At 37.4% G+C, this 19,763-nt stretch overlaps 1 protein-coding gene across 1 annotated transcript; it reads right to left on the bottom strand.

Annotated features, from left to right (window-relative positions):
- Positions 1-11,870: 11,870 nt before the first annotated feature.
- LOC113272001 lies at positions 11,871-18,255 on the bottom strand. Its single transcript, XM_026521917.1, has 7 exons — positions 18,177-18,255; positions 17,506-17,560; positions 16,931-17,023; positions 13,798-13,870; positions 12,765-13,037; positions 12,144-12,329; positions 11,871-12,012 (listed from the first exon to the last, which is right to left on the bottom strand). The coding sequence occupies exons 1-7, from the start codon at positions 18,253-18,255 to the stop codon at positions 11,962-11,964; spliced, it is 810 nt and encodes a 269-aa protein (XP_026377702.1). The 3' UTR covers positions 11,871-11,961.
- Positions 18,256-19,763: the final 1,508 nt, after the last annotated feature.

Below are 19,763 nucleotides of genomic sequence, written 5' to 3' on the forward strand. Positions count from 1 at the left end.
TTTTTTTTTTACTTTTTTTTCTTTTGAATTTTTTTTTGGAACAAGAGAAAATAATATACAAATATGATAAAATAAAAAATGCAAGTACAAAGGTCATGGTGTAAATACTTTACCGCTTGATTCTTCACAACTTATATGTCTCGATATCATAAACTTCTTGAATTCTCATCTTGATAATATTCACTCTCGTACAATAGTCTTCAACTTGTAAAAATTATGCTCCTTGTCTTGTTGCTATACTTGAATCTGAAATCTGCTCATTTATGTATTGTTGCTTGTAAACCTTGAACGTCTTCAACTTTCCTTCGAATTTGTGATGCTCCTCTTGTTGATGATGATGGTGTTTTTATGGACCTGTTGGTGTAGAGAGATAAAGTGGATGGTGCTAACTGAGAACAAGAATACAAGTGGTATGTAAGTTAACAATTCGATGTCACCATTAATGATTGATAAAATAGTACTCAAGAGATCAAAATAGTGCTTATATTGGTGGGAGGTTGGGTAGCTCACCATTCTACCCGGAGTTTACGTACGGTGATACACACTCTAAAAGCACATATTTAGACAGGTACAAAGATTTGAAGGTCGGTGCCTCTCATGATGTAACATGGGTAGTCTCCACTATAGGGGATCACAAATCTAATACCGAATTCCGTCTGCACCTCATTTTCCACTGGCATGGTTAAATCCAACATTAACTCTCATACAAGTAAGAAACCTGATCATGTTCTCTGTCATTTCTAAGTTCAGTCACTCTTATGAGAATTTCGATGTAATCTTAGCGACATGTGACTCTAAACTAACTACAAGTTGGAGTTTGTTTATTCACTATTTTACACAAAAATTGAAAATTTCATGAAAAACAATGCAAATGCTTAACCACTCCCCCACACTTAAACTTTACATTGTCCTCAATGTAAATTGAATCGTCCAAAGAAAGTCAAGGTGGGAAATCATAATGATATGCGACAAGAAATCAGAAAAAGTAAATACTAGACAAGAAAAACCTAAAAACAAGACAAGAAATACAAGACAAGAAATACTCATCCTATGGGTTGCCTCCCATTTATCGCTTGGTTTAAAGTCGTCAGCCTGACTTGTAAGACGAATTCCCCATACACCAATAATCGGAAAAGTTGGGGATCCACCCATAGCATCTGTTTTGCAAACACTAGCCTCACACACATATTAGTAATATAAAACAAAAACGAAGCTATTAACCGATAGAAGTTTCCCCCACACTTATTCTTTTCTACACTTGGAAGTGTATAAAGAACAGAAAAATCAGGAACTTCTATGGTTTCTTCTTTGCAAACATCCATAGTATGAGAATCAAATGTTTCTAATGGCGGAAATCGAGAAATAAATTCATCCAAAAATATTCTCGAAGCACGTACATTCAAACTAATAAGAGGTAAAGGAGAAGAAACAACATGCAAAGGGTTAGACAAACCTTGCACAATCTCTTGTATCACATAATCCTTTTCATCCTTGAAAAACTCAAGTGAATTACTCACGTCTTTTATATGATGGTCCTCTATCAAACCTTGCAACCATTCTTCATCCGTTTATTGGCGGTTAAGAAAAATTTTACCCGCCACCCTACCCGCCATTAAACGGGTAAGATCCTACCCAACCCATTTTCTGGCGGGTCGGATAGGGTAGGGTGGCGGATATAACCGTTTTTTTGCAAATCCAATGACTGTTTGCCTCATCTCTTTCATTAACCAACTGCAGTGGTTCATGGAGTTCCTCTTCATTTTCTTTCTCAGATGGAATAGCTTTCTTCTCTCTTTCATTAACTATCTGCAGTAGTTTACGGTAGACGACTTCCTCTTAATTTTCTTCCTCAAATGGAGTAGCACTTGAAGAACATGTTCTCATGTAGAAATGAGTGTCGTCCTCTTCCTCTTCATTTCTAGCGGAGCCGGAGTTTATGTCTTGAAGAACATTCCACTGGGATGTATATTGTTTCAATTGACGCACATTGTTCTCTGAGACTCTCTGACTTTCAACTTTCTTATCATGTTTAGAAGCCAGTTTCGGCTTATCAATATGCACGGATTCAAACAGCGAGACCAAATTACCGGTCTGAGTACGGTCAAGTTCAAACCAAAAATGATGTCCAGTGTAGTATTTGTCTATGAGTACTGGCTTAGAAAAAGGAAAGGAAATTAGGTTTCTTACAACCAGAATAACAGGTCGAGTTTTTCAGCTCAAGTCATAATAGAGCATTTTTCTCTTGCTGCCGGCTATGGATTTTGTCGCCGTCGACTTAGCCATGGAACTGGCAGATTTCTGGTTACTAGTTACTAGTTTCAATGGCTACTAACGGCTGTTAGATAAATAGGCGGATATGATAGGATAATTTCGAGCTTTACCCGTCACCCTACCCATCTAACGGCGGTTAAGAAAATTTTTACCCGTTACCCTACCCGCCAAATAGTGGGTAGGATAGGATACGGTTAAAACACTGGCGGCTAGGGTAGGATTGGCGGATATGGGTAGGGTGTGTGCACCCCTAGTTATGAACCCAAGTAATAACTAAACTATCATGTTCTAGGGTGCGCTTGAACTTGGAGATCACTCTGGTGTGGAAAATTCATTCATTGTATCAATGATCCGATGCTTCTGAATTTCTAAAGTCCTTTCCAAGTACCCAATAGTCATTCGCAAGTTACATTACTCAATTCCATCAATTTCCATCGTCATTTGCAAGTACGCAATTGGATATGTCAAACTTAAAACACATGTACAACTACTTAGCTATTGTGTTTTTCTTTTGGTACTGTATTTCGGATTTGGTTATTTTCGCTTACAATGTCCAGAAGGTTGGTGCGAAACCAACAAGAGCCAAAGGGACTAATGCAGTACTACTAAATATCTATGCACAAAGATTGATGAATGTAAAGGTATATAAGATAGAAACTCCGCAGAGCCATGTCTTGTGTAATAGGAAGCATAATTATAGGTTTGGAAGCCCAATCTTTTCATCTACTGCTTCTCTCTTCCTAGCTTTTCAAGAGTTTCTTCGGTGGGTGTAGAACGACTATGGTAAAAAGAATTGTTGTGCATTAGCTAGATGATCAGCTCACATCAGTCGGTCTTCAACATTTTCTGAGTCGTCATCTCCATCACTCCTGCATCATCAGAGTCAGAATACGGGTCTACGACGTCCTATTTCGAACAGTCTTGCAGACACAAATATCTCCGCATTGTCATCCCTGGATACCAACCCAACAATAAAATTTGTGGGTTCGGCACTTCGGTGACAAAAATCAAGGACATAGTGATCCACATGCACTGACGGTTTCAACTAGATATCAAATGTCAAACCTATCGTCAGATTGATATATCAAATATGAACCTGATATCTTCCTCAAGATATCATATATCAAATCTCAAACTAAGAAAAGAATTATGGAACAAAAGGAAGTGTCCGAGGCTCTAGGCAGGGGGATCTCTATCTTCCTTGGTTTTTGTTATGGCCATGGGATGGTATTGTTCGTTTCTTAGATGCAGCTGAAGTGAATGGTCTCTTTTGGGGTTTCTAAGTAAAAGTAGGATATATTAATTAAATATCCTTAGTTTTAAAGTAAAGGGCCAGATCGGCATCTCATCGAACCCCTCTATGCTCTATATCAACTCTCGCGGGTTTGAGATTCTCAATGTCATGAACACAAGTGTATCGAGCCAATGCCTGGTTTCAAGATAAATCTATTCTTTACGGATAAAAAAAAAGGATTAGAATGTTCTTCCTTCTAAGTATATGGACCTTCTGTATGGATTGTCGGACGGTGAGCCTAAGGGCCTCAAATTGTATACACGCAAGGTGAATCTGAAAAGAGTCACGATGGACTAATGGAGTTGTCAGTGTCTTTGCATGCACAGATGATAACGATTTCATGTTGGGACGATTGCCTTCCTCTTCGGAAAGCTACCTATATTGCAAACATAAAAGCTACTAAGCACGCTTTGTTTAGTAATTAATTATCATAAAATATTCCTCGATAACATTTTTGCTCAAGTGTGGTTCTTCCAATCCAAATACAGTTGCAAGCTTCACACTGCGTTTCCATTTGTTTGCTTATATTAGATGATACGTGCTCAAGATAAGCTGATCTTCAACCATAAAAAATTCCATGTTACCATGATTTTCCGTCATGTCGATTTAACTATTGAAAACTATGTTGATTTCCACCTGCATAAAATTTAGTCCCGTAACTTCCATATTAGCAGAAGACGGTGACTTAGGGTCGTTGATAGCGTCGATAAGTTGTTTTGCTGCATAGTTGAAGCAGATATGTTAATTTTTCTTATTGAATTTTTTAAAGCAGAAATGCTTCTATGCAATTTTAATCTCAAAAGTTAAAAGAATTTCAATTGTATACAACCAAAAAAATAAAAGAAAGAAACGGATAATAGTTACCAAATGCAAATAATTGTCTAGATATAGTATTAATTTTTGTAACAGGAGCAAATGTTTCTTGATAATCAATAAAATACATAAGTCTGGATAAATCATTTTATCACAAGTCTTGCTTTGTACCTATCAATGGAGCCATCTGAATTATGCTTGATAGCATATAACCACCTACAACCAACCGATTTTTTCCCTTCATGCAGTACACAACCCATGTATCATTTTTCGTATGTGCGAGCATCTCCTCTTTCATAGAAACAACCCATTTCGGATTAGATAATGCTTCATGTACATTTTGGAGAATGGTAACATCTTCCATCTTGCTAACAAATGCTTTTCCATCTTCTGACAATTTATGAGTAGACATGTACTCCACAATGAGATATTTCACCTTCTTTTATCAGTTCTGGTGAAAAACAATCTGGTGGCACCCCACATTTATCCCTTTGTGGCAATTGATGCCTGTCTGTCTTAGTTAATTCACAATTATTGTCAGTATTAATCAAAGAATCAACGTTTACCTCAGGGACGTCAGCGGGAGGATAATTTGTTGTAAGTACCATTGAGGAAATGAGGGGGTCTACTGTAACAAGATTTTCGACCTCTTGAAATGCTTCCGGAGGTTGCATATTAGTGAGGCCCAAGTTGGTAGACTCTTCAGGGTTACTTGAACTCTCTTCTGTGACGAAAATATGTATCTCACTGTTAGTTGGAAATAAATCTATTCAATTCAATTCTTCAGTATTGCTTTCTCCTTGAAGAGGAGAACCTGTATCATATGTCGAGTAAAACTTCCCATGCTCATAGAAGGTAACATCCATGCAAATTTGCGAGTAGAAGAATGATAACACATGTACCCTTTTGGTACGAATGATAACCAACGAATACACACTTTAAAGCATATGGGTCCAACTTTCTGCGTAAATGTTTTTGAATGTGGACATAAACAGCATGTCCAAACACTCATGGAAGAATTTTAAGCTGAGAAGGAATTGTCACAAACGAAGCCAATTTATCCAAAGGCGTTTGAAATTTCAAAACACTAGTGGGTACACGATTAAGAATATATGCCTCAATAATGATAGCTTCTTCCCAGAAATTTGGCCTCATGTTTGCTCCAGTCAAACAAGCTCTAGTAATCTCAAGTAATTTCCTATTCTTTCTCTCTGCAACACCATTTTGTTGCGGCGTAGAAGGACAAGGAGTCTCATGAATTAAACCTTGTTCCTGGAAATAACCTTGTAAAACTTCGTTAAGATATTCGCTACCATTATCAGAACAAAGGACCTTTATAGTGGTGAAAAATTATGTTTGAATCATTGCATGGAAAGATTTAAAAGTGTCAGATACATCACTTTTATTTTTTCATCAAATAAAGCCATGTCATACGAGTGCAATCATCGACAAAGATAACAATCCAACGAAATCCTGATTTACTAGTAATTCGGCAAGGTCCCCAAACATCAGAACGAACCAAAGCAAATGGAACTAATGTTCAATTAAAACTATCATGATAAGTAGTACGGTGATTCTTTGATAGGATGCAATTTTCACAATTAAAATCAGAAGGGTTGCAGGTGGAAAATAAAGTTGGAAATAAATGTTGCAGATAACCATAGGAAATGTGACCCAAACGGTGGTTCCACAATAGTTTGAGATTCATATGCACGAGAGGATCCCTTGGCGGACAAAGACCGTCCTTCACATACATCATCTACATAATACAACCTTCCTCTCTTAGTACCACGCTCAATTATCTTACCATCGCTGAGGTCCTTAAGGAAACAGAAAGTCGAATAGATTAATACTAAACAATTTAATTGTGCAGTCACTTGTAATACTGATAAAAGATTATTAGAAATAGAAGGAATATATCAACAAAGTATGTTCTAAAGTCAAGGAATAATTCAAATACAGTCTCCCGGCTGCAGTAACCGGACATTGAACGCCATTGGAATTAAAAACAATTGAACATTCAGGTGCACATACATCTTTCAAAATAAATTCTTCAAATGCCATATGATTAGTGGCACCAGAGTCAAGTACCTAACCAGGATCTTTTTCAGAATTAGTAGTAAGTAAAACAGCTTGGTTTCCCTGAGATTTTCATTAACTAGATTTCTTTGTGCATTACTTCTGCTAAATTCTCTATAATCATTAATGGTTCTCCTTATGGATTTTTTGGTGCCAAGAGAGGTCTGAGAAAAGGATGCCCAATATCTCCATACTTGTTTGTTCTTGCTATGGAAATGCTAAGTGTTATTCTCCTTCAACAAGTCAAGATTTAGAAGTTTGGGTTTCATCCAAGATGTAAGTTGACTAGCCTAACCCATCTTTGCTTTGCTGATGATGTAGTGATTTTCTTTAAGGGTTCTGCTGATGCTGCTTCTAGCTTAAAGAAAGCTTTGGATGAGTTTAGTAACAATACTGGTCTAGAAATAAACAATCAGAAGACTTCTCAGTTCTATTCAGCCATGGATAATTCTACTTTGCAACAAATTATTCAAATATTGGATGGTTCAGTAGGGGAGTTGCCAGTAAGATACCTTGGAGTCCCACTTTTGTCCACCAAGCTTTCTTATAAGGACTGTTTACCTCTTCTTGAGAGAGTTGATGAGACAATCTACTCTTGGAATTCAAGCCTTCTTGTTTATACTGGCAAAGCTTTACTTATCAAAGTTGTTTTATGTGGAATGCTTTTCTTCTGGTTCTCCTATTTTGTTCTACCAAAGAGAGCTATCAAGGAATTAAACACCAAATTTAAAAGATTCTTATGGGCTGGAGCAGAATTAAAAAAGGGCTACAATCCTATCAGCTGGAGTTTTATTTGTCATCCTTATGAAGATGGTGGATTGGGTATTAGGGACCTTGAAAATACTAATACTAATCTGAGGAAAATCTGGGATCTAGTTTCAGGGAAAGATACTATCTGGACTTTTTGGGTTAAGAGTCACCTAATTAAGAACAATAATTTTTGGGCTATGGACATACCTCGAGATTATTCTTGGTACTGGAGAAGAATCTTGGACCACAGGGAGATAGGAAAGAAGCATATTGGTGTCCTTTTAAGAAATGGAGAAGCTACAAGTTTCTTACATGAAAACTGGCACACTAAACGGATAATTACAGATTGGGTGGCTACTCATATCTTAGATACCATTGGGGCTACAAATGATTCCAAGGTTGCTAATTTTATTTCTAATAGTGGTTGGGTGTTCCCTAATTTTATGGAAGAGGAAGTTCAAGAAATAGTAAAATAGATTTCCCTAACTGATTACAACTTAACTTAAGGTGATAAAATTGTCTGGAAGTCTAGTACTTCAGGTAAGCTTTTTATGAAAGCTACTTATATAGCTATTTCTGATCAGTTATACCTAGTCCCATATGGAAACACTTAGTATGGTTTAAGAAACATATCCGCAGACACTAATTGGCTTGCTTTTCATTAAATGCATAAAACTAGAAGTAAGTTACTCAAGTGGGGTGTTGTTTTAGATGCTTCTGTGTGTTCTGCGGTTATGCTATAGAATCTAAAAATCACTTGTTCCATGATTACATTTTCTCTTATAGTATTTGGAGGAGGCTTCTGATCAAAATGGGAATTATTAAGGAACCTGAGAATACTTGGGATGATGAAATTATGTGGTGCTCTAAGGATTTTAAGGGGTCAAGCTGTGTAGTCACGATTAAAAGACATGTTTTGAAAAACTTTTTGTAGCATATATATTTGGAGAGAAAGAAACAATGGAATTTTCAGAGCTCTAAATAGATCACAAGATCATGTTAGTCTGTTGATTATTCAAGATGTCAGATTCAAGCTTTTAGCTACCATTCATAAGGAGCATGGTGACCTAAATGCTAGAAGCTTCGTGAGGAAATGGAATATTGATTGTGTATTTGTGCATCATGATATTAAACTTTGCACTTGGATCTACCCAGATGAAGATGATGTAATTATTATTACTGATGGGTCAAAATAAAACCGTGCAGGGGGCTTTGGATCTATTATAAGAGATCACAGATCTGAGGTTATATGAATAGCTACTGGAAAAGGACCCGTGATTTCAGTTTTTTCCCATGAGTTACAGGGAATTGAACTTGGGATTACTTTGGCTATCCAGAAACATCAATTTATAGTTCATCTTGCTATTGACTCTATGACTGTATTTAATCTATTAAATACTAAGGATCATGATCCTCCTTGGAATGTGATTCAAATATGGAGAAGAGTTAAGAAGCTGAAAGAAATGTTTATAAAGTGGAGGGTTACCTTTTTCTATAAAGAAACTAATAGAGTTGTTGATTTTCTAGATGGTCTACATTTGGGAAGGGCTTGGGTGGAAATCAGGCATGATGAGTTCACAACTAATTTTAGAGAGATTTTTGCCGCTGACAAGGCTCAACATGTTTACTAGAGAAGAAAGAAGAGAAGAAACTAGTTCTGGTTGTTTTTGTTTAGTTTTCTTTGTTTTTCTGTTTCTTTTTCCTTTTTTGGGTTTTTTTTTGAAGGTAAAACAGATAGATTACTGCAGGGATAGCTAATCTACAGATTCAGACTCATTTGGTACAAACTCTGGTTGAGCAGTGCGTCCGATGGATGAATCTGTGTGATAAGCATCCGTTGAAAAAGATACATAGCTAGAGTTCGTATTACATAATTCTAATGACTTCACGGTGTCATAGGCTATTGCAGGAATTAAAAACATTGGTACTTCAAAGAAATTGTAAACAGTAGGGGTTTGAGTTCTTCCTTTCTTGGCCAAAAGTTCTGCCACCTTGTTACCCCTTCTGTTGACAAGCTGAAAACCTCCAAAAGAAACTAATTTTGTTGCTTGTTTTGTTACTTCATCTAAGATTGCCTTTCTCTGCCAGCTGATTGTAGAGTTTTGTCCTTCTAAATAATTAATAGTTGATTTGTTATCCCCTTCAATGACCAGATTTTGCAGTTCATTAGTAATGGACCATTCTGTCGTTCTGAGCAGAGCTAGAGCTTCTGCTTCTTCTGCTGATGAAGTTCTGCACCTTGCCAATCCTGCTCCTTTGTAAGCCCCTGTCCAATTATGTAAGATAAAACCAATACCCGCATCAGTTTTAGAAGATGTCCAAGAGGCATCACAATTAATCTTTAAAGTTCTAGGCTTTGAGAATTCCCAAGTATCCGTAGGTTTAGTTTTTGTGCCACTCTGAATGGTTGTTGGTATTCTGTGAGCACATGGATGCCAATATTCATAATGTTGTGATATTACTTTGACTAGTTGATCAGGAGATCTCTTTATGTTTTGGGGTAATTTGTGTTACTTCCCCTGTAAAGATTGGTAATTTGCGTTACCTCCCATACAATAATAAAATTAGCAAAACCTCCTCTCGTCATTAATTTCGTCTATTCCAAGTTAGCTGACTCAGCACTAACTTACACGTGATTTTTTGTAGGGAAGGTAATGCAAACTACCAATCTTTACAGGAGAGGTAACGCAAATTACCAATCTTTACAGGAGAGGTAACGCAAATTACCAATCTTTACAGGGGAACTAATGTGAATTACCCCAAAGAATTAATTTTAAATTCTCGAACCCAAAACAAAAAGAACCCAAAACAAAAAGAACATAGAGGATACACTAATTATTTCAGCCTTTTACCTAACGAACAAACAAGCAAGAAGATAAAAATTGCATTTGAAACTAACTCTACGTACCAAATATGAATGGTTCTATTTAAACACAAAAAGGACTTAGAAAATATCATGATAAATCGAATTCTAATTAAACTAGAAGTTAAAAGGGAATACACTTAAGATTACAGAAGCCCAAAACAGAGGAGTTAATTTGCAAACCAATAACACCAAAATTAAAAGAGGCCAAAGGAGAAAAATACCGAGATTGATTAAAAGATCGAACGACTGATTCCATACACCAAGGAATCTAGGGAAATACCCATCAATTCAAAGCCAACTAAAAAGATAAAAACTCAAGAAAGAAAAGATAAAAAGCATGAATACTTGGAATATGCGCATATCAACAATCTTTTTCTAAGAGTTTCCTACAGAAGCACAACTGATCCTCCAAGGTAGAAACCCCACTAATCTATGCACCTTAATGGTTTCTTCCTTTAACCAAGTGCACATACACTTGTTCCATAAAACACACCAAAAAGAATTAGACTGGTATTAAGATTTTTTCTAAAAAAAAAAAAGAAATTACATACACCCGAACAGAGATTATCATCCCTAAAAATATTGAGGATTACAAACTTTTCCATGTTTTCGTTTTCTTTTTCTTTTTTTTTAAAAATATTGAGGATTTTAAATCAAAGGATTAACTTGAAATAAGGATTTTTGAAAAGACAGGGACGGCCATCAAGGACTAAAAAGGAGAACCCAATCAAACATTGGGGTTCAGGTCTAACACCAACAACTTTTAGATCAGGACTATAAACAAACACTTTGAAGGCAGATCACAAAAAAATGGGCAAGAAACCAATCCAATTCAACATTTGGAATTAAAGATAAGATAATTGAACTGCCAAACACAGTATCACAAACCCAATCGACATTGGGGTAAAGCAAATTAATTAAGAATCAATTACTTGGATCAAAATCCAAGATTAAGTCATAGAAGGATATAAACAGAAGACCCATGAAATAAGACCGAGAACTCCCCAAAAAACCCCAGCTCCCTAGCATTCTAGTTTTTACCACTAATAGGGAGTTTAAGAGTTTCTTTCAAACTCCCCCACGACTAACGGGGTTTTTTAGGAAGTTTGGGAGACTCTTCTAAACTCTCCCACGACTAACGAGGATTTTGAGAGACTCCTTTGAACTCCCCCACAACTAACGAAAAAAAAACCCAACTACGCTCGACTCCCCCAACTCCCTTGAGGACTAACACCCTGTTAGTTCCCCTGTTATTGTTGTATCTAATACTACAATACTCACAACAACCTAGAAAGGAGAAAGGAGATTCAATCAAAACCCAAACACGAACAAGAATTCAATAAGAAAATACATGTGATATTGAGAACCACATCTTGGATTCTCATTCCGCACCGAAGAGAAAAATAAAAATAAAACAGAAAATGTAGAAATTAATTTAGACAAAACCTAAAAATTCATCACATCTATGCTTATCAAACTTATACAAATATTCCCCATAACAATTCGAGGCATCTTAACTTTAAATCTTAATTTAACTTAAATATGTGGATATAAACGTAAATACCATTTAACTTTCACAATACCATTTAACACTCACGTTTCATAATTTTCCAACCTTTTTAGTAGAGCTTTCAGCGAGACAAAACTGTTCACATGTGGAATTACTTGCAAAACTCTTCCACCGAAATTACCATCCACAAGTTTTTTTACATTTCTAGTTTTTTGATCAAAAAGGGCTAGAATGGTTCGATCAAACCAAAATAGAATTTCACCACTCTTAGTGAAAGCAATGGGAAAATTCTCTGCCCAGCCTGAACCAGGAGGAGCTCCTAAACTGAACTCTTTAACCCATGTCCTATTAGGCCGCCAATTTTTTTTATTATCGTGCTTACCACTCACTGTGTAAGCACTGCTGCCATTTTTTTCTGTTGTTGTCTTCCTGTACCACCATACGACGACAACGTTAGTGAGTTGGGCATAAATACACAAATTTCCCTGTAACACCTGAAGTTGGAAAAAGTCTGAATCATAGCCTGCATGTTGGTTTTTAAAACAAGGTGGCGATGGTACCTCATAAAACACCTCCTCAGCTAAATCAAAAGCCAATATCTTCCAATCATAGTAATTCAACCAATGAAGAGATCCATCTACGAGAACTCCAGTTGAGATATAACGGTCACTTTCAGGACGCGCTAAATAATGGTCGCAGAGCTGTTCTTTGTATCTCCAGTCACTATCAACGCCCAAAGTGTATACCTGGACATATCCAACACGGCTCCTGTTAGTGAAAAAAGGTTCATTCGGGTGGGCGCAAATTCTAACAACCTTGTATTCACTAGTCGAAGGTATATAACCGAATCCAGATGTAACAGTGACATGATTCAATTTATTAATAACGCATTCATTATCAACGTATCTTGGAAGGTACATCTCTTCTTTTGTAACGGGGTTACAGATGTATATAGGATCTCCGCACACCAACGTAGAATCATCTGATACTGAGAAACATATCAAACCATTGCAAGAACCAACGAGAGTAAAACTCGGGTCTACCGGAAGTTTTTGTGGCTTCAATCCAAATCCCTTGATTTGTAACTTACCATCGTAGCAATCATATTCGCCATAATAAGGGACTTCTCTAATCTGTTTTCTAATACATGAGTATTGATCAGCCAAGAAAAGAAAACTCACCTTAATATGTCTGGTTTCGCAGTTAGAAGAGACTTTGTGACAGAAATATTGTTTAAACCGATGATCATCAGGACCACCCTCTTTACTGCTGTTGTCATGGTCGTGGAGAAGTAGTTTTGGCTGTCGATCTAATTGTGAACGAGCAAAGTGAGAATCATCCAGAAGTGGGAGATTTCGCCAAGTTTTACACACTTGTTTCCATTGCAAGATGCATTCCACGGGCAGTCTTGATAGTATGTCTTTTATAATTTCAACTGGAAGAACGTTTTCCATCTTAAATCACCAAAAAGAAAAATCAACAACTAGAGCTGACTTGGTCACAACAAGAGCAGGGTTTTCCTTCTCTTCTAGGATTAGGTTTTTTGCTTTGGTGAAAAGAAATAATAAATCGGGTACAGTTTTCATATTGTTCAAACACTGATTACCCTGGTCAAAAGAAAGCACTTTTCTCTTACGGAATTGCCGGGAGGAAGTTTGACCGAATTTTGGCAATTTTTAATCGTAAAAAAACCTCAACTACTGTATAAGCCCATTGGCGCCCTTTAATTCATACATAAGCCCATTGGTGCTTCATGATCTTGATTCTAGGGGTGAGCGTGGACTGATATGGACGGGTTTTTACTTCATCCGCATCAAATCCTATTCATTACGGATTCCATTGATGAACGGATTGGGTATGAATAATTCAACGGATTTGTTTTTAGTTAAAATTAATAATGAAACAATAAAACAAACGTAGATGACTTCTTATAAAACCTACACACTCTACATATGTGTATAAATATAAAAATGATATGGATAACACTCCAAACAAACACCTTAAAAATCCCTATACTACTTTTGTATTTTCTAAAAACTATATAAATGTGTTTAATCTAACAGATGTGGATGTCCAGCAGATTTTCAAGGTTGCATCCGGGCCCAATCCGTAATCCATTGAATTTTAAAATTTCCATCGCATCCAACCCACTAACAAACAGTCTGACATCCATCCACAGTAATGCCATTGGTCCCAGTTAAATCCGCGGACTACGAGCCAACTGCTCAACCCCAAATCTTGAATAATATCCATGATGAGATGACATGGATAACAAGAAGGACTAAACCTGAAAGTATACCACAAATTAGTGAAACAATCATTTTAATAATAAGCAATTTTGAGGGACTCAAATGAAATGAAAAATACGATTCAGGCCCAAATCGGACTGAGTTCGGCTCTTCAGTCCAAAGACTCCATACCAGTTTTGAACTTGGCAGTTTAGTCCAGGAATTTGTTGAAAGATGGAAAATACACGTATAATCTCGTACGCGTTACGAGTTATTGTCCATGCAATGGACGACAAATCTACGTAATAATATTTTCTCCATGGATTATTAAAGTCGTTGTTTTCTCCCTTATAGTAGCATCTTACAGAAATGGGTATCACTGAATCAGTCCCACAGCCTATTTGATATTTTGACTCGGTTAGGCACTCAACCCCTAATAAGCAATTCGGAGTACGGAGAGAATTTCAGGACGATACCCTAGCCACGATTTCTAGTATACGTACCCGCGAGTAGGATTGTTAATAGGATACTAAATTCCGTAACCGATAACCCGAGTTTCTATAGGTAATTTTCCGACATAACGGTAATCGGAAATCGGTACCGAAAAATTATCAGTAATTTTTGTCTTAACGTAGCGGTAAGGGTTACCATAACCATTAATTATCATACCAGTAGTACCACGTATGCACGTGTGTATATCCCTGCTAGTGTGTTTTTGATTTTTTTTTTTGCAAGAACATGTAACTAAGTAAATTTGGAACATTATGTGGTTACTTTTTGTTTGGCATAGATTTTGAAATGAAATTTTCTTATTTTGAACTGATTTTCGGCCTGAAAAATAGGTAATGTCAAAAAGAATCAGATAACGGTATTTATCGATAATTTTACCGATATCCAGTAACTTAAGGAAACGGTATCGGTTTATATTTTAAGAATTCCTCCGGAAAGTATGGGTATCGGAATTCCGATAAAAAATATCGGCAAAGGTACCGGTAGAGGCAGTTACCGTTTCGATAGGTTCCATTGACATCCCTACCCGCGAGACACTGCTGGTCGTGATGCTGTGATTCCTAGCGCACATCCCCGCGAGATACTTCTGGTCACGTAGGTTTTGTAGAGCATAAAACTTCCCCGAAAGACTTATGAATCAGAACAGCCATAATTACAGCATGTCTTCGAGAGACGCAGTTGATTGTGATGCCATGATTCCTAATATGCATCCTCGACGAGATACTGCCGGTCATGTAGGCTCTATAGGTGTGTTAAAACGTCCTCGATGGACTTATGGCCCAGAGCGGAGACATGCATGTCTCATGTAAGAAAGACTCACCCTATTTGAGATCAAGGACTGATTCCTAGTACAACATCACGAGATACACTGCTAATGTCTAATTTAGGCTCTGACTCGGCTTACCGAGGCTTCAGAATAATTCTTAGGACATCCCCGCGAGATATGTTCGTTATTCTGCCTCTAGGCCCTTTCGACAAACTCCTAGAACATCCTTCCGAGATACACTGGTCATTTCGGCCCCATAAACATGGACACAATTGATTCATATCACATCTCTGCAAGATTATGATTGATCGCTGTCGTATGCGTCAAAAATAAATTACTTTCTCACAACTCAAAATAAATAATATAGCAAGGGTAAGAAAGGATTGTTCCCACAAAGAGGATCTAGGTTGTCAAGTTGTTTCGGTTTCCTATATAAACAAGGGGTGATTTCTGATTTTTATGTAAAGGAAAATAAACTAAAAGCAAATAATGAAATAAACAAGCAAATCAATAAGATGAAGATATTGGTAAAGGATTAGTTTTCATTCACAAACATGAATTTGTAACAATAACTAGAATTGATATTTAATCTCAACTTTTATCAAAAGTCCTAGGATACCTTGATCGCAAGAATATCCCACTAATTTCTTCTTGTCATCAACAAACACATTAAAAGATGCGAAAGTGAATTCTTCCTAGAAAGCAACCTAATGTTTAAAAGCACAATTAAGTTTAACTCCCTAAGAGCACTAAGTTCTATGAAATAAGACTAATCAATGCAAACGAACGTGTAAAAGCACTAATCCGTTTTAACGAAGGTTATGATCCACATGTGACTACTAGGATGTATCACTACAAGCAATAATCACAATTATGCTACGTGTATTCAAGGTGTATCACGTTTACGTATAATAAACCCTAAACTAGCAATAGATATGATTACGAGTTCTACCAATTTGCAACTTGACAAAACTAACAGTCAATCATACATGACGATATTTCTAGCGAATCATAATCGACAAAACATGGAGACAAAACTAATTTATTAAATGAAAACCCATATTTGGAAATCCAACTTATTCCTTAACCAATAATAAAATCTAAGTACTCATGGCATAAGAGTTCATCACAAGGAAAAAAAAAACCCATATTTCGAAACCCTAGGCTAAAAGTAGAGGAAGAGATAATATATTAGATCCCTGGTCAAGAAGTCTCTTATATAAGTGTCAAAGTTGTAGAAGTGCCCGTGTGCCAAATCCCAGTCTGCACAGCTCGCCATCATGCCATAAAAATCTCACGGACAAGTCTGTCTTGGCAATCCCTTTAAGAAATCTTACTACTGGGCCTCACAAAGCTGGATAGTCCAGCCCGTTTCCTTGTGTGTCTGTCAGTTAAAGAAGACTAACAATACAATTCGTTCTCTCGGCCAGATTTCCTATCTGTGTTTGCTTACGGATCTCCTCCTAGTTCCCTGTAATTTCCATATTCTCGCTTCTCCTTGCATCCAAGTAGTAGCTCATCAACAGCGTGCTCGATAACATCACTCTCGCAGCAGCATCAGCCATATTCATCACTAGCTGCATCTCTTCCTTGTAGCTCCAATTCCACCACTGCCTTGGCTTACACGACTGCTACTCCAGTGTTTTGACCTCAGCTCTCAGCTCCAGTGCGCCAATTCGGTCCCTCTGAGCATCGCCTTCATGCCATACTTCCTACAAACTCAGACCTGCTCATACTCAACACTAATTCATAGGCAAACACTAGGTCAGCATCTCATCCTCATTCTCGAGCCATAACTTACTCGGGTCTTCCGTAGCTTCAAACACCACCTCAGCTATTGCACCTGCCTTCTTTCAATCTCAGTATCACCCTCACTGCAGCCACAAGCTCAGACCTTTGTTTTGCACCACCAACAACATCACCAGTAGCAGACCAACTGCAACAACAGCTCTCTGCATTCGATCAAACACCCATGAAACCATCCATTCTTCCCTGTAGTTCAAGCTCAATCCAGTACTTAAGCTTCACCAGCTGCAAAACATAGTTCACCTGCAACATCCTACACATTCATCTAACAGTTTCAAGTAGCCTCAGATCAACATTGCATTCACCCATGATAATCACCATTTTCCCGTAGTCTTATTTATCTCTCAACTGCACTGTCACAACAATCTCCAGATCCATTACCACCTGCAATGCCATTACTTGAACTGCAGCTTCAATCATTTCACTAGAACATCACCACCACTGCAATTCAGACCTGCAATTCCAGCACGAACCATTCAACCACCACAAACTTGTCCACTGCATCTCCAAAACAACACCACCAGGACCATTGCAACCACCAGAAACTGCAGCTGCTAAGCCATATCAACTGCATTCTCGTTCGAACTGACATTGCTTCAATCACCATCTTACTCTTCATCCACCACAGCACACAATCTCAAGCACACTGAACTCATAACTTCTCCACCTGCACACAGCCACCAGATTGCAATTCAGCTCAACTGCAACAGTAATTTAGATCCTTGTTCTTCCCTGACTTGCTCAGTACCATAGCTATCCTGCCATCCAGCATCAGTTCATAGCTCCATCTCAGGCACACACTTCTCTGACTTCCATGGGATCCACAATCTTCATAAACTCGACCCAAGAAACACCATCAGTGCTTGCAAATCATCTCATCTCTGCCCTGCAGCTCTGTAAGCCATTCCACCCCCAAAACTACTCCATTACAACTCCTCTGCAACAGAAAGCTTGTTCAATTCACTGCACACCACAAATCAAACCCATTCTTCCATTTCTTGATTTCAAACTCCAAATCAAACCTAACAGCTACCACCACACAACTGCAGCTCAATGACCATTCTTGCATTCTTGCTTCTCAACATCACCTTCAGATTCTTTCTTCAACTGAATTCTCAACTGAGAGTTCGAATTCAGCCATTTATACCCTGCAATCCTTCTAAAATCGATCTGCTTATCACCATTATTCTTCAATTGAATCAACCATTAACCCTTGATTTCAGAACCTAATTATCAGCACAATCAACACATCCCCATGAAAATCTTCACTTCAGTTCACGAACCAGCAGCAACTCTTAATCTTCCATCACGTGATTGTCCAATTGATTTACTTCTCCATTTCGATTTCAGCTTTATCGCCATGAAATTCAGCAGCCGAACTGCTGCCTCTGTTTCCTCTCTTTCTCAGACAAACCAAATGATTAAGAAGAGAGTGCTTCTCGATTTAGGGTTATAAGGGGAATGGGTGGATAATTGACACCCACTCATCAGGATAAGGGCCACCAACTGAAGTAACAACCCCTTAGTGATTTCATTTCTACTGTCATTCCTGCGAGACTGACAGTTCAACTCAATTCAGTTAACAAATTCCGCAACTCTATTATGGTTCAAAAGCTTGCAGCTTCTTCATATGAAGTCGGAATGACCTCATTTTTTCACCGTTGGCTTCGTCTTTTCGTCCTCTTCAAGTTGATGAGAAGAAATCCATGATTTGAGCGAGGTCCACTTCTTTTTGCTTCATTGACTCCAAAATACCTAAATAACTCAAAAGCAATCATAAGATACATAATTTACAAGAAAACTCGCAAAGAAAGCATAAATACTAGATATAAAATTAGGTGTTTTAGACACCTATCAGATTCCCCCACACTTAGACTTTGCTAGTCCTCGAGCAAATCAAACAAAACAATTCTAAAACATACAACTCCGTGTCGTCGAGGCTACGGTCACACTTAGCACGTATAACAAGCCTTTAAACCCCTAGGTGTCCCTAGTGGACGAGTTATAGTCTCGTGAAGGTTTACAAGAGGTGTACCTACAAAAACTATACTTCCAAACTTACTAGTTCTCCGAAATGATAGCATCCAACACGCTAAGAAGACATAGAGATTCTGCACACTAGTCATAAGAAGTTAGACACATAAATGAACACAATATCATCCTTAAAAGTTGAGAGAGAAATAACCATCCCTTCTCGAAAGAAATTCGTGTTCGGAGTGATCAAAAGTCTCGAATTTGCCTCACAAGAAAGGATTTTATGATATTGCTCTCAATAATAAACAACTTTTTATGGGTCACACATGTGTCGAGGTAGGAATGAAGAGAGAATCCTGCGACACGTTGAATGGTAGGAATTCCAAACCCTCCGATTTGTTTTGAAAACCCACATCTTTTATTCATTTTGAAAACCCTTTTTTTTCTGACGATCTCTAAGAAAGGAAATCAACCACTTAAAGAAGGTGGGAATATGCTTACTTACCTCGTTATCCGTTCGGCGTGCAGTTAGCACCGCTCTCACAGCATCCATAGAAATGTCTTCGGTCTTCAACTCTTGATGATGAAATCTTGAACTTCGGTCTTCAACTGTCGATGATAACTCTTGAACTTCGTAGAATCTTGACAATGTGATTCTTTCCTCTAATTCCTTGTTGCTTGAAACTTCATTGTGGATATTCCTTCTTTCCATTGGCTTTATTGAAAGAAAACAAAACTAAAAACGAACTATACAAACCCGAAATATGATACAAAGGATTTTTGTTGTCTCTTTTTTTTTCTTTTTTTTTATTGAGACAAGAAAAATAAAAAAAATATAAAATAAAAACAAAACAAAATAATAAAACTAATAATAAACCTAACAAAATTTTTACTTT

The sequence above is a fragment of the Papaver somniferum genome, chromosome 4, assembly GCF_003573695.1.
Source record: "Papaver somniferum cultivar HN1 chromosome 4, ASM357369v1, whole genome shotgun sequence".
NCBI lineage: Eukaryota > Viridiplantae > Streptophyta > Magnoliopsida > Ranunculales > Papaveraceae > Papaver > Papaver somniferum.